Source organism: Bos taurus, chromosome 23, assembly GCF_002263795.3.
Source record: "Bos taurus isolate L1 Dominette 01449 registration number 42190680 breed Hereford chromosome 23, ARS-UCD2.0, whole genome shotgun sequence".
Lineage (NCBI taxonomy): Eukaryota > Metazoa > Chordata > Mammalia > Artiodactyla > Bovidae > Bos > Bos taurus.
The window spans coordinates 19,212,768-19,226,955 of NC_037350.1; the positions used below are offsets into that span (position 1 = coordinate 19,212,768).

Genomic DNA, 14,188 nt, shown 5'->3' on the forward strand with positions numbered 1-14,188 from the left:
ATAGGATTCTCCAGGCAAGAGTACTGGAGTGAGGTGCCATTGCCTTCTCCGACAGCATGGCAACTGTACTTAATAATGCTGTACTGCATGTTTGAAAGTTGCTAACAGAGTAAATCTTAAAGGTTCTCATCACAAGAAAAAAATCTGCTTCGTAATGTATAATGGTGGATGTTAACTAGGCTTATTGTGATGATCATTTTGCAACGAATACAAATATTGTGTTCCACAAAACTATGTTGTCCACCTGAAACTAATACGAGGTTATGTGTCAAAGACAGTGTTAGTCGCTCAGTCGTGTCTGACTCTTTGTGACCCCATGGACTGTAGTTTGCCAGGCTCCTCTATCCATGGAATTCTCCAGGCAAGAACACTGGCGTGGGTTACCATGCCCTCCTCCAGAGGATCTTCCAGACCCAGAGATCAAACCTGGATCTTCTGCATTGTAGGCACATTCTTTACTGTTTGAGCCACCAGGGAAGCCCCAATTACACCTCAATTTAAAAAACGAGGGGCGAGGGATAAATTGGGAGTTCAGGATTAACAGATTTGCTATATATAAAATATATAAAACAGCAAGACCTACTGTATAGCACAGAGAACTATAGTCAGTATCTTGATAATAAACCTTATGACGGAAAAGAATATGAAAAAGAATAACCTATAACGAAAAAGGATCTGAAAAAGAATCTATACATATATTCTTTATGTATATATATTATATATATCTATATCTATGTCTGAATCACTTTGCTGTATACCTGAAACTAACACAACATTGTAAATCAACTCTACTAAACAATAAGCTATTAAATTATGAGTGAATTAATTAAATGCCTATTTCATTTAGCCCCACTGATGACATTTATGAAGGTTGGTCTAGGCCATGCTTGACTGGGTTGCATGGAAACTGCACAAATGGAGACACAGAGTGATTTAAAATTCTGCCCTTGGGACTTCCTGGGTGGTCCAAGGGTTAAGACTCTGCCCCTCCAATGCAGGGGTTCAATACCTGGTTGAGGCACTAAGATTCCACGTGCCCCACAGTGTGGCCAAGGGGGAAAAAGAGAGAGAGAGAATCCATCTGGGAAGGAGACTAAAAAGAGAGAGAGTGACAGGCATCAACAGGACACTCCAAGTCTTGGAAGTAATGGAGAGAAGCAAGAAAGTTGGTGGCACAGGCCAGAGGCTCCAGGGAGCTCTCCCGGGTCTTCTAGAGAAGATGATGAAGAAAAAGAAGATGGACATCAGGTGTAGCAAAGGCAGGTGAAGAGGAGACTGGTGAGAGGGGTGCAGCCAAAGCGGGGGGTGAAGACAGAGAAGTCACACTGCCACGACGCCACCCAGCCTGGACTCCAGGAGAGCGTGAAGGGGAGTCACAGAGACGGATGGACGAAGAGGACAGTAACAGCTTTTCTGTGACTGCAGCTCCAGCCCCACGTCAAGAACACTTGTCACTCTCCTGGGGGCAGGTTTGCCTTCATCTCGCCCAGGGGCTGTGGTCTGTCATCGCTTCCAGCACAGGGCTCTAGGAGTTGATTTTCCTGTCTCTCTTGCCCTGAGCTTGTTTCATGGCCCCCCCTCCTCCAGCCTTGTTTTTCTTTCTCACCTCCTTCTAGAATATGCTGCTTTGCAGTGTTTTTCGTCCCCCTGTGAGTAGCTATAAAGCCTGTCTGGTTTGAGTGGAGTATACATTTTAAAATAGAAAGAAAGCCCCCAGGATAGATGGAAACAGAGACGGAAATAAGACAGAAAGCCAGACTTGAGGCGGCAGAAGGTGAGGGAACTCCAAGGGAGTCTTGAAAGACCAAAATCATCCAAGTTGGAAAAACAGCACTTAGCAGAGAAAGAGGTGGGCTCCGCAGTCTGTGTCAGATATGTGAAAAAGGAATATGCAAAGGTGGGGAGGAAAGCACAGGATCTGCTTGGATTAGACACAAACAGGTAGGTTTGGGACTCTCAGACCTCTTAGCAGAGGAAGAGAGCCCCGTGGATGTGGACTTGTACACAAGGATAAAGGAAGGAAGACGCAAACATGAACAGGCCAGGAGAAATGACGACTAGATTTTTGTCCTCAGTCCACAGGTACGTACATGTCCACTTACCCTCCAACCAAGAAGGAAATGGAGAAAAGTACATGAGAATGCACTGCAAGCCAAAAATGAGACCATCATAGGGGCACAGATATTAATACATCTAGGGACACGTGATAGGGCTGGAGGAATTAACAAAGGACTTTAATTAGAGTGAAGAGGAATAAAGAACGCAAAACACATATGAGATCCCTTTGTTGATTGACTGGAACCTGCAGTAGGTACGAAAAGTGAAATAAACCAGTAGATGGATAGGACTAAAGCAGAAAGGAAAAGAGAGGTTGGGGGAAAAGAAAGTAAAATACAGTATTTATGCCTGGATTACAATAAATAAAGCTAAAATGAGTTCCTTGATAGCCAAGGGGTTTGGCAGAGTATGTTCAAACAGCAGTTTGAGGGTAAGAAATGCAAAATGCAAGATGGATATTCAAAGAGAGAAGCCCAGGTCCTCTTATGAGATAACAGATAAAAGTGGGGGTGAGCAGGTAAAGCAAGGTGTCAAAGAAACCCCTCGAGGGAAGGGAGACACCCAAGAAGCCAAACTGACATCCCAGTGGGCAGAACGCTGAGCCAACGTGGGCTCCAGGGGAGAGGGGACTTGGAGCTGCTGAGTCTGAGGGTTGCCACCCGGTCTCGGGTCACTGAGGTCGGTGTGCCATGGCTGTATCTATGAGGAAGGTGAACAGAGAAGGGCCAGGAGGGGGACTCGCAGAGAGGGAAGGCCATTAGGCACAGAATCAGCAGCGTGGATGGAAGTGGCCTTTGCCGGGCGGGCGGAGGGAGGCAGCATGCAGGGTGAGGACGGAGCTGAGTGCAGCGAGCGCCAGGCTTGTTACCAGGCTTGCCAAAGCTGAGACAGACGAAGCTCGTGCCTTCCCCGCCCTTCCCCACCATCCTTCTGCTGCAGCACTCCATAAACTTGCAAGGCTGAACAAATCACATAACTTTTCCCTGCAAGGTTGAAAGACAAATGTGTAGGGCCCAGAGTATGGACTCCCGCAACCAAATCTAAATGCAGGGCCACTCTCTCCCGTTTCAAAGATGCCCTTCCTTGGGCCACGTGGGTTCTCAATCTCCTGCTGCACCTCCACTTTCCAAGGGAGAAGGGCCCGTGCTCCTGGTCTGCCTGGCCAGTCTTTTGAGTAGGGTCTGAATAATGGGCTGATGCAGATGAGAGAAACAGTCAGAGAAGGGTGCCTGAGGACGCGTCCAGAAAACTGAACACAAGAAGCAAAGTCTAGCATGAGCTGTGTGGTATTTCATATCACAGATCAAACTTTTTCGTAATGTTTTTCTTCCTCATCTTCATGATCCCCCCACCGCTGGGCCCCCTTCCTCACTTGCTATTCCTTCTTAATCGTCCTCCCTGGGTCCTTCCTCCAGTCCCTCTGATCACACTTATGTGGGTGATCCTTGGGTGCTGTCCCTAAAGTGCTCCTCTCCTCACTCATGGACTCCCTCAGGTACCAGAAATCCACAGACACTCAAGTCCCTTCACATCTGCAGGTTGCACATCTGCAGACCAAGAGAGCAACTGTCTACCTTGGAGAGGAAGGAAATGCACCCAGGAAATGGGAAACAGAATTAAATAAGTCAAAAAGAGACTTATTTGGGAGATTTGGAAGTGCTCGTTAGGGCTCATGAAGTAAGAGCTTAAGCAGCAGTTTCTGATGCCAGTATTCATGTTTATCTCATTTTTGCTCTAGGAATAATCAAAGTTAACATTTAAAGAGCATTTACAATGAGTCAGGCAGTGTGCTAAAGGATTTACAAGCATCTAATTATAAATAACAGGACTCTGCATGACAAACCCTGGATATGCTCTTCATGACCCTGTTTGGCAGATGGTGAAATTGAAAGCATCACTATCTGTATTTTAACAGATGCAGAAAGAGGATCTGCACTCCCTGTCTGTCTTCACACGTTCCCCGCTCCCTCCCTGCCCGCCGCCCATCTCTGTGTCCTCTTTTCTTCATACAAGGAAGGACCCCATCACTGGATTTAGGGACCACACTAAATCAGTACTCTCTCACCTTGAGACTCTTAACTACTTACATCTGCAAAGACTCTATTTCCAAATAAGGTCACCCTCTGAGGTCCCGGGTGGACATGGACTGTGGGGACAACACTCAACACATTACAGGCTCCAAATAGCAACAAAGCAAGAGCACTGAGTATATTTAAATTATTTCCCATGTTTCTCCTTTTTCTCGTCCCTAAAAGGCCGGCCTCCCTATGGTACCTCTTCATGTACCTCTAATGACTACCTTGCCCACAGGGTAAAATCCAATGCCCTCCCCACCTCCCCTCCCACCCCGGCTGCCACTGCCAACTCCTGATGCTTCTCTGGAGTTGGTGGTCTCTGGATTCCAGAGGGTCTCTGTCACTGGAGTCTTCTCACCCTCCCCACATCCTCCACCCTGTGTTCCCAGTCAAATGACTCCCCCTGAATCTTTATGACCCGGTTGAAATCCCTTAGGAAACTTTCTCAGACGACCCAGAGGTGAATCCTTGCCGCTCCGAATCCCTTGGGAGATACTCTTTTCTCTGTTCACAGGCCAGCTAATCAGCCCTTCAAACTCCCTTTGATGAAGTCATCACCCACCTCTTGTCTTGTTATCTTTATGAACGTAAGCCTTTTCTTCTGCACGAGTCAGGCCTCGAAGACTGGGTTAGCTTCTTTTTCTAGAACCTAGTTTTGTGCCTGGCACCCCCAGGGCTGCAGGACCTGTCACTGAACCCCTTACTTTCCCACTGCACCAACAGTTCCTGCCAAAAGTTCTTCTCTTTCATCTCGTGCATGGCTGTCTTTCCTGTCACCTTGGTCCAAAGAGGTGCCTTTCTCCTCGGGGCTCCTGGAGCAGTTAGCTCCAAGGTGGTCCAAGACAATGGGCCACCTGGTTTCGGGATCCCCTGTATGATCACCTGTTATATAGTCAATTTCTAACTCATTCATGAAGATGCCCCGAGTGCTGTTCAACCAATCACTATTCAGTTACTCATCCATTCACAAAGTTTTCGTGACACCCTTGCCCTGCCTGGCTCAGGGCTAGGCTCCGTCCTTCTATTCAGGGGGCCAGCAAACTTCCTCATCCTTCTTCCTTCTCCTCCCAGCGACTAACACAGTTCTTCAAGGGTCACACGTTCTCAATGGGACAGTGCTATTCAAATCACTTTAACTCATGCTAAAGGACCAGGTCAAATGAGGGAATAAAAATGCTATCAACTTATGCGACTTCCCTGGCAGTCCAGTGGTTAAGAATGTGCCTTCCAGTGCAGTGGACAAGGGTCCGATGCCTGGTTGGGGAACTAAGATCCCACATGCCTCGGGGCAACTACACCAGAGAGTTGCAAATACTGAACCCACACGCCACAACTAGAGAGAAGCCTGTGCCCTGCAACGAAGATCCCGCATGCCACAGCAAGGCCTGATGCAACCATAAAGAAATCTCTCTATACATACATATATATAGAAACACTGCCAACTTAGGACATCCCTGGTGGTGCGGTAGATAAGAATCTGCCTGCCAGTGCAGAGGACATGGGTTCAATCCCTGACCTGGGAAGACTCCACATGCTGCAGAGCAACTAAACCCAGGGCCACAACCACTGAACCTGTGTGCCTAGAGCCTGGGCTCCTCCACAAGAGAAGCCACCACTCTGAGAACCTTGGGAGCTGCAACAAAGAGTATCCCCTGCTGGTCACAACTAGAGAAAGCCCTTGAAAAGCAACGAAGATCCAGTGCAGACAAAAATAAATAAGTAAATCCTATCAACTTAAATGAGGGGCTCCAAACCCTCTGAGAAGGCACTGGAGGCCACCAAGCCTGAGCTCTGTGGCCAGTGCCTGAAGTTAAGGGACGAGTGGGGGATGAGCCCTTCCCTGGTGGCTGGTGGCTCGGGTGGTACACAATCCACCTGCGATGCGGGAGACCTGGGTTCGACCCCTGGGTTGGGGAGATCCCCTGGAGGAGGGAACGGTAACCCACTCCAGTCTTCTTGCCTGGAGAATCCCCATGGACAGAGGTGCCTGATGGGCTGCAGTCCATGGGATCGCAAAGAGTCGGACACAATTGAGTGACTAAGCAGCAGGAAGATGAGCCAGGCTTTGAGAATAGGCTCCTGTCATTCTCTGCACTGGCCGTAGTGGTGGTGGTGGGGCGGGGTTGGGGGGGCTGGTGCGGAGGGTGCAGAGGGTCAGGCTCTGCCTTGAGCGTGCACATTAGTGGTGATAGCCCTGTCCCACCATGGCCTCTGGTCAACCCCCTGAGAAGTCTTTCAGGGACCAGAAGGCAGCTGCACGGTGTTGTTCCAACCAGGACTTCCTGTGAACAGAGCAGGGTTATGAACCGGGAATAAACAGACAGCAGGCTTCCTAGGTAGTGCCGAGGTAAAGAATCTGCCTACCAATGCAGGAGATGCAAGAGATACCAGTTTGATCCCTGGGCCAGGAAGATATTTTGGAGGAGGAAATGGCAACCCACTCCAGTATTCTTGCCTGGAAAATCTCATGGACAGAGCAGCCTGGCAGGCTACAGTCCAGAGGGTCACAAAGAGTCAGACACAACTTAGCGATGGAGCCACACATGGCCAAGGCAGGGCCCTGCGTGCAGTGTATCATGATGTGCACTAAGGCAGGCTCGGAATGCAAACAGCATCCCTCTTCTGATTGCACAACAAGGACCACCGGCCTCTTTTCCTGCGCTGGCCAGAAAGCAACATCACCTTCTCCCCTGCATCAAGGGGCCTCAGGAGGAACAAATACAAGCACTGGCTCCAGGTGCTACTCTGGTGAGCATCTGAAGATGCCCTGGGCAGAGGACAGCACCAGGGGTGGGGGGCTGGGTGGCAGGGGGCCACTCACCAGCGTTGCTCTGCTGCTTCGTGTTTTTGATGTAGGCGGAGAACTTGGCGAAGATGTCGATGCCTGCCGTGTTGGATTCCCGATGTTTCGCAGCCAGTCTGGGGTACCTGGAAGGCAAGACGTGCTCTCAGGTGAGTGAGAACTCGGAGGTCCTTTAAGGGAGAGCCTCTTTCAGTCACCTCATGATGAACAACATTCTTGTCTCCAGCAAGATCTATAAGTCTTTTGAGGTTTCCCCAACAGGATCCCCAACAGATCCCCAACAGGATCTGTAGGGAGGGTGGGCACTTGTACCCTTGGTTCAACAGTAGTGCCAGTGAGGGGGCTGCATTTTATCCCATGGGCAAGGCAGTCTTTAGAGGTACGTGAAGACGCCCATAGGGAGGGCGGCCTTTTAGGGACAAGAAAGAGGAGAAGCACATGGGGAACATTTAAACATCCTCAGTGATCTTGCTTACTTGCTCTTTGGAGCCTGTAATGTGTTGAGTGTTATCTCTACAATCCGTGTCCACCCAGGACCTCAGAATGTGACCTTATTTGGAAATAGAGTCCTTGCAGATGTAATTAGTTAAGAGTCTCACAGCGAGATAGTACTGATTTAGTGTGGTCCCTAAATCCAATGATTGGTGTCGTCATAAAAAAAAAGCAGACACACAAAGTTGGGGTGGGAGGAGGGGGCATGTGAGACTGAAGAAGGCAAAATTGGTTGTAGAGGAATCCATGGGTTTGACCCCATTGGTGCCATCAAAACAAGCCATTCTAATTTGCAAAAGATATTATTTCATGAACATTTTACATGAATGGCCAGGCAAGAGTGGATGGAAGCGGGGGCAGGGGCAATTGCTTGACCAGCATCATCACTAAGTACATGGACCTTTATGATCTTCGGGTGAAGAGTGGATTGCCAGCTGTTTGGCTACTTTATGTTTAAAATGCAAAATTCTTTTTTTTTTTTTGGCTTAATGTTTTAAATAACTTGAAGCAAAACACCTTTAACAAGTATTTGTTTTTCTTTCTTTTTTTTTTTTTTTTGTTCCTTCACTGACTCATTAGCTAGGGCCACCTACTCCTGGACCATGTTGAGTGGCTGTTTAATTTCAGATACTGCCATTGGACGAGTCTTCCAAAAGTCACTGGGTCCAGCCCTCTGCCCTTGGGCAGATATGAGGCATTATCATCTAATTTTACAGGGAAGCAATTGGAGACCAGAGAAGTTAAATGACCATTTGAAGTCATTTATTATTTAGGCCATTTGGGGTCATTATTTATTATCATGGATAATAAATAGTGGAGGGGCCATGAGAGCCTGGTTTCTGGGCCCTGGAGCAGCGATCCTCTCACTTCCTCACATCTCTTCTCTGATATCAGTAAAAGCTTACTTGTACTGAGTGTCCACTCTGGGCCAGGCACTATCCTAAAGCCTTGCCAGATTCATCTTTTATTCCTCACAATTTCACTGTTATTGTCATTAGCTTTCTTTCCCACAGGAGACAAAAAGGTGCAGAGAAGCTAAGCAATTTGTCTAAGCTCAGGAGACCAGGCGTCAGAGGCAAGAATCCAACCAGGCAGTTTCACCTTAGAAGCCCAGCTCTCAAGTTCCACGTCCTGTGGCCTCTCCTCCATTCTGCTATTTACCCTCCAAGCCACCAAACACTCCTGGGAGCTGGGCTGGGCACCATGAAGGAACTGCCGTCAGCCACCAGGGGGCGCTCTGCGCTGGTTCTGCACACATATCTCCCCGAATACACTGGGAATTACCAATTCATCTGCTCTGACTGCGAACACAAAGCGATTGTCCCTACAAGATGCTAGGTAACCTTCCAAGATGAGCGAATTTAATATTATCCGTTCCTATTTTGGCTTTCCCACATAGAATCAGACGTGTTCTTAAAACTGAATGTCTTAAATTATTATCAATACATATAAAGTACTTCTTGTTTTTGCTTGATAAATAATAAAAACAGAAGGGACTAGATAATGCATTTTATATTTGGGTTTGTTGTTGCTGTTGTTATTTTTTCTGCCATCATTTGATCAGACTTCCACTTATCCAACCATTTCTTCATGATCAGTGTGAGCCAAACATGAGTTCAGTTCAGTTCAGTTGCTCAGTCGTGTCCGACTCTGCGACCCCATGAATCGCAGCACGCCAGGCCTCCCTGTCCATCACCAACTCCCGGAGTTCACTCAGACTCACGTCCATCGAGTCAAAGATGCCATCCAGCCATCTCATCCTCTGTCGTCCCCTTCTCCTCCTGCCCCCAATCCCTCCCAGCATCAGAGTCTTTTCCAATGAGTCAACTCTTCGCATGAGGTGGCCAAAGTACTGGAGTTTCAGCTTTAACATGAGTGGGCGGTACCAAACCCAGGTTGGGTGACAGAGGACCACGTGTCCAGGGAGACTATGCTAGTTCTAGCCTGTGTTCTAAACAGTATGAGTCATTGAGATGTGACTTTATAGCATAATGTCCCCCTTGAAGATTGTCCTGGTAGGAAATGTGTCTTCAAATATTAACCTCACAGATTTTGGTAACTAGACTTGGGGCAACTACTGTTCAGGATGTTAAGTGCTTTTATTTTAGCTCAATATTTACACTGTATCTTAAATATGCAGATAAGTGGGTTCCAGGGTACCTTTTGTTTCTCTAAAAGGCTAACAAATAGTGCTTTATCTATAGAAACATCTTTGAAATAAGATTGTGATGTGATCTGGTGACAGTCAAAGAGATGGGCAATTTCTTTAACTCAGGGGTGAGCCATTTATGGCCGGTGGGCCAAATCCAGCCCAACATTTGTTTATGTGGCTCCCAGGAGCTAAAAATAGTTTATATCCTTTTGAAAAATCAAAAGAAGGATATTATTTTGTGATGTGTGAAAATAATAAGAAATTCAAATTTCAGCATTCACAAATAAAACACAGCCACACCCATTTATGTATATGTTGTCAATGGCTGCTTTTGGCTCCCCTGGTGCCTCAGCTGGTACAGAATCCACCTGCCAATGCAGGAGACTCAGGTTCAATCCCTGGGTCAGGAAGAATTCCATGGAGAAGGAAATGGCAGCCCACTTCAGTATTTTTTCCAGAAAGGTTGGGCAACCTCACTCATGGAAATTTCTCTCCACTCTGTTTCTAAGATCTCTTATTTCCAATGCATGCATTTTAGATACACACTTAAGCTTCATTCTGGGAAGCGAAACAGTTGGCCACTCATCAAAACAATTTTTTTTTATAAATAGTGGCAAAAGAAAAGATATGATTGCAGATGGAAATGCTCTGATTGGCTAAGAGTTCCAACGGACGTCTCACTGACTCACCATAGGCCACCACGCCCCCGAACAAAAGAACAGCATGTAACTAAACCAACATGCAGTCAGGCCAGGGGGTAGGCCCTGTCCCTGGCATTGGGGATACACTGGAGAAAAAGAGGAGACAGTCATCTCATCCTCATGGGGTGACCTCTGCTGATTCCAGGGCCTCTCCTGGCAGCCTGAGTGTTGACCTCGCATTTCCTAATGAGCTGAAAAGTGGAAGGATGTCCCCTCTCTCCCTAACTTCAAAGTCCATACGGTAAGCCCCCTACATACGAACCTGCCAGTTGCAAACTTTCAAAGATGCAAAACTGTGTTCACATATCCAATCATGTAAGTTAGTTCACAGCCATGAAATTAAAAGACGCTTACTCCTTGGAAGGAAAGTTATGGCCAACTTAGCCAGCATATTGAAAAGCAAAGACATTACTTTGCCAACAAAGGTCCATCTAGTCAAGGCTATGGTTTTTCCAGTGGTCATGTATGGATGTGAGAGTTGGACTATAAAGAAAGCTGAGCACCAAAGAACTGATGCTTTTGAACTGTGGTGTTGGAAAATTGAGAGTCCTTTGGACTGCAAGAGAGATCCAACCAGTCCATCCTTAAAGGAGATCAATCCTGAGTGTTCATTGGAAGGACTGATGTTGAAGCTGAAAATCCAATACTTTGGCCACCTGATGCAAAGCGCTGACTCATTTGAAAGGACCCTGATGCTGGGAAAGATTGAAGGCAGGAGGAAAAGGGGACAACAGAGGATGAGATGGCTGGATGGCATCACCGACTCAATGGACATGAGTTTGAGTGAACTCCAAGAGTTGATGATGGACAGGGAGGCCTGGCGTGCTGCAGTCCATGGGGTCACAAAGAGTCGGACACAACTGAGTGACTGAACTGAACTGAAATCAGTTCACGTGTCTGGCACAAATGGTCATGTGCATGCACCCTCTATAAGTGGCTGTGCTTTTGTGCACTTTACTCTACAGCAGTGTACAGAGGAGAGTATCTGTATTTAAAGCCCAGAATGTCTGGAAGTAAGCATAAAAGCTACACCAGCAGTGGTATAGCTGGTCCTGCTAGCAAGGGCCAGCTGTTGTATCGTACTACTGCACTTTTCAAGGTCCTGTATTGTAAGAATAAAGATGTTTTACTATTTTGTATTTGTTTTTTATGCATTCTTTGTGTATAAAGCATTACAGACCTTCTACAGTACAGTACTATATTGCCAGTTGTGTCAGTTTCATTCCTAGGCTAACTCTGTCCGACTTAAGAACAAACTGGACTTGTGCACAGCACTCTCAGAAAGCAACTCATTCATATGTAGGGAACGAACTGTACTTTCAACCACTATGCCATCCCACCCTTGGTACTGAGGCTGCTGCTCCACATCCCAGAGAACCAACAAGAACCTTCGTGATTATTACTACTGTGAAATATCCGTAGACATGTCTTAAAAGAATGAACTCCAAGTGTGTTCCACTTTGGCTCTGAGCCCTGTTAAAACTTGCGTGACAGCTGACTGACTAAATGACAAGACATGTAACTAGCCCACTAGTTCACGCTCCTGAATTTTTATCTCTGTTTATTTCAAACAACAACTAGGTCCGGGAAAGTGCTTTGAAAAACTCACGAAATCACAGAACTTCTGCTGAAAGGCATCTTCAGAGATAAAGGAATGGGGAAGGTCTGAGAGGGGGCGAGGCTTGCCCAGGGTCATACAACAAGCTCTGGGTAGAAGGGTGGCCGGAGTCTGGCGTCCTGACTCTCCCTTAAGGATCCCGTTAACTCGGGCCATTCCACCAGGATGAATGGCAAAGGCCAGCACATCAACTATAATCCCGGGGCTTCCCTGTGGAGCATTAACTGGGCCAGTCTAACCAGGGGGGTGGAAGCGAGTCTCATTTAGAAACTACTTGAGACCTCCTGGATTCCTCATTTTGACACCAAATGCTTTGTAGGGCCAAATGTAATCTTTTAAAAAGATTGTTGGAGTGTTTGTATGTGTTTTTTTTTTTTTCCTTTAAAACATAAAACTAAGGGGAAAAAGGCTCCCACAAGTTCTTGGCTCTCTGGCAGCTTTAACAAACAGTGGTGTGATGAGAAACACATGCCGACCGGCGTTTGCGGAACAGAAAAGGGGTGTTTGCTGCCCCCCAGAGAACCAGAAGGCCAGCCTTCCCTCCTCCGGGGCCTTGGGACACGGGCCGCCCAGTCGACCTCCCAGTTAGAGGCGGTGGGAAGGCAGCCGAGGCGGGTGACTTGCTGCAGGCCCAACAGCCTTGTGAGGCTCTCTCCTTGTGAGGCTGAACAACTGGCTTGCTGACATTTCTGGGAGGTAATTAAGGCACCTGCCCCAGTCTGACCCACTCAAAGGCACCTAAGGGACACTCCGGAGGGCTCCGCAATGGTTGATGGTCTCATCCCTAAGACCCCACCTTGGTAGCCTTCTGGAGTTGTGCATTTTAACAGTTTTGAGGTTCTGCTGCCTGGGCTTGGTGGATTATAGGGTCTCTGATATGTCAGGAATGGACTTAGTAAAAAGCTCCTCCACACACTGCAGTCCAGGGGCACCTGGACCAGAGGAAGCAGAGCTCAGGACAGGTGGAGAGGGAGGGGAGGAGGCAGCGTCTATGTCCTGCCCTGCTTAGCCTGATTTGGACCATGGAAAATTTCCAGTAGCTGATGATATGGTGATGAATCTGATGATGGCCCTCCTCTGGAAGAATCTGCCTGTACACACGGGCATATGATTCTCGGCGGGTCTCATGGGCCCCTTGGTCCTGTTGGGGATGTAGACGGGAGAGCCCCCCAAAGGCATTGCTGGATGGGGGTGAGGGAGCCTGGATAAGATGGGCGTGAGGGTCATCCTTTCCCAGGGGAGAGAATGGACACTGAGAGAGAGGGGTCACAGGGCATGACTGGCAGAGCCAGGAGTGGACCTCGCCCTCCAGACTCAGCCCAGCCGCGCACACTTCCTTCCACTGGGCTGGCTATCCATCCTCCGAACTATTCTAATTCCCCATTCTCTACTGGCCTTGACAGAAGCAGGCACTCCTACGAGCAGGTGTTACTTCTAGAAGGGAAAATGCTAACTTCATGGTGGACATTCCCCTCTGGGTCTCCCGGGCAAAGTCAAAACTCTATGTAGTTATCGAAAACAGCATTTATTTTCTGTTGTTGCATTTCAAACCAGCGCCAGCCATGAGGTTAAGTCCCAAGGGATGGAAGATGGAGCCTGAGCCCTCTGCGGGTCCTTTCAGCACAGCGGCTGGCTGGTGTCCCATTCAGAGACGTGTGTGGCTAAGCTGAGTGTTCCAGGTGGGGCTGACGGGCTGATTTCATCAATCCATTTCTTTTTCAAGACATTTGGATTTGAGGCAGCTTTCCATGCTCAGTATGGAAATAAACTGTCCTAACAGGGATAACCAAGAATACACTTTCAGGACGAATGTACAAATGGTTGAGGCTTAATTAGATCACAATGGTTGAAAGTGTTAAGCCACTCAGTCATGTCCAACTTTTTGTGATATCATGGACTATAGCCCGCCAGGCTCCTCTGTCCATGGGATTCTCCAGGCAAGAATACTGAGTAGGTTGCCATTTCCTTCTCCAGGGGATCTTCCTGACCCAGGGACTGAACCCAGGTCTCCTGCATTGCCGGCAGATTCTTTACCATCTGATCCACTAGTGGAGACCCTCAATGTGGATGACAAAGAAAACACTTTTAGGAAGGATGTGCAAATGGTCGAGGCTTAATGAGATCACAATGAGGAGTTAAAACTAAACTGTGATTTCATAGATGCGTGACCTTGGGCATGTAACTTAACCTCTCCAAGCCTCAGCTTCTCCAGCTGTAAAATTAGGATACTGACAGCCCTACCTTCTAGGGCACAGCAAGTGAGGGCTATAGCAGCCCCAGTGGCCTCAT

The 14,188-nt window shown here is 47.7% G+C and overlaps 1 protein-coding gene across 2 annotated transcripts in view; it reads right to left on the minus strand.

Annotated features, from left to right (window-relative positions):
- The window catches only part of CLIC5 (chloride intracellular channel 5), a 170,282-nt gene that overhangs the window by 32,287 nt on the left and 123,807 nt on the right, over positions 1–14,188 (minus strand). For both annotated transcript variants that reach the window (XM_005223375.5, NM_174276.3), the window contains 1 exon segment: positions 6,955–7,061. In XM_005223375.5, coding sequence (XP_005223432.1) covers positions 6,955–7,061 — 107 coding nt within the window.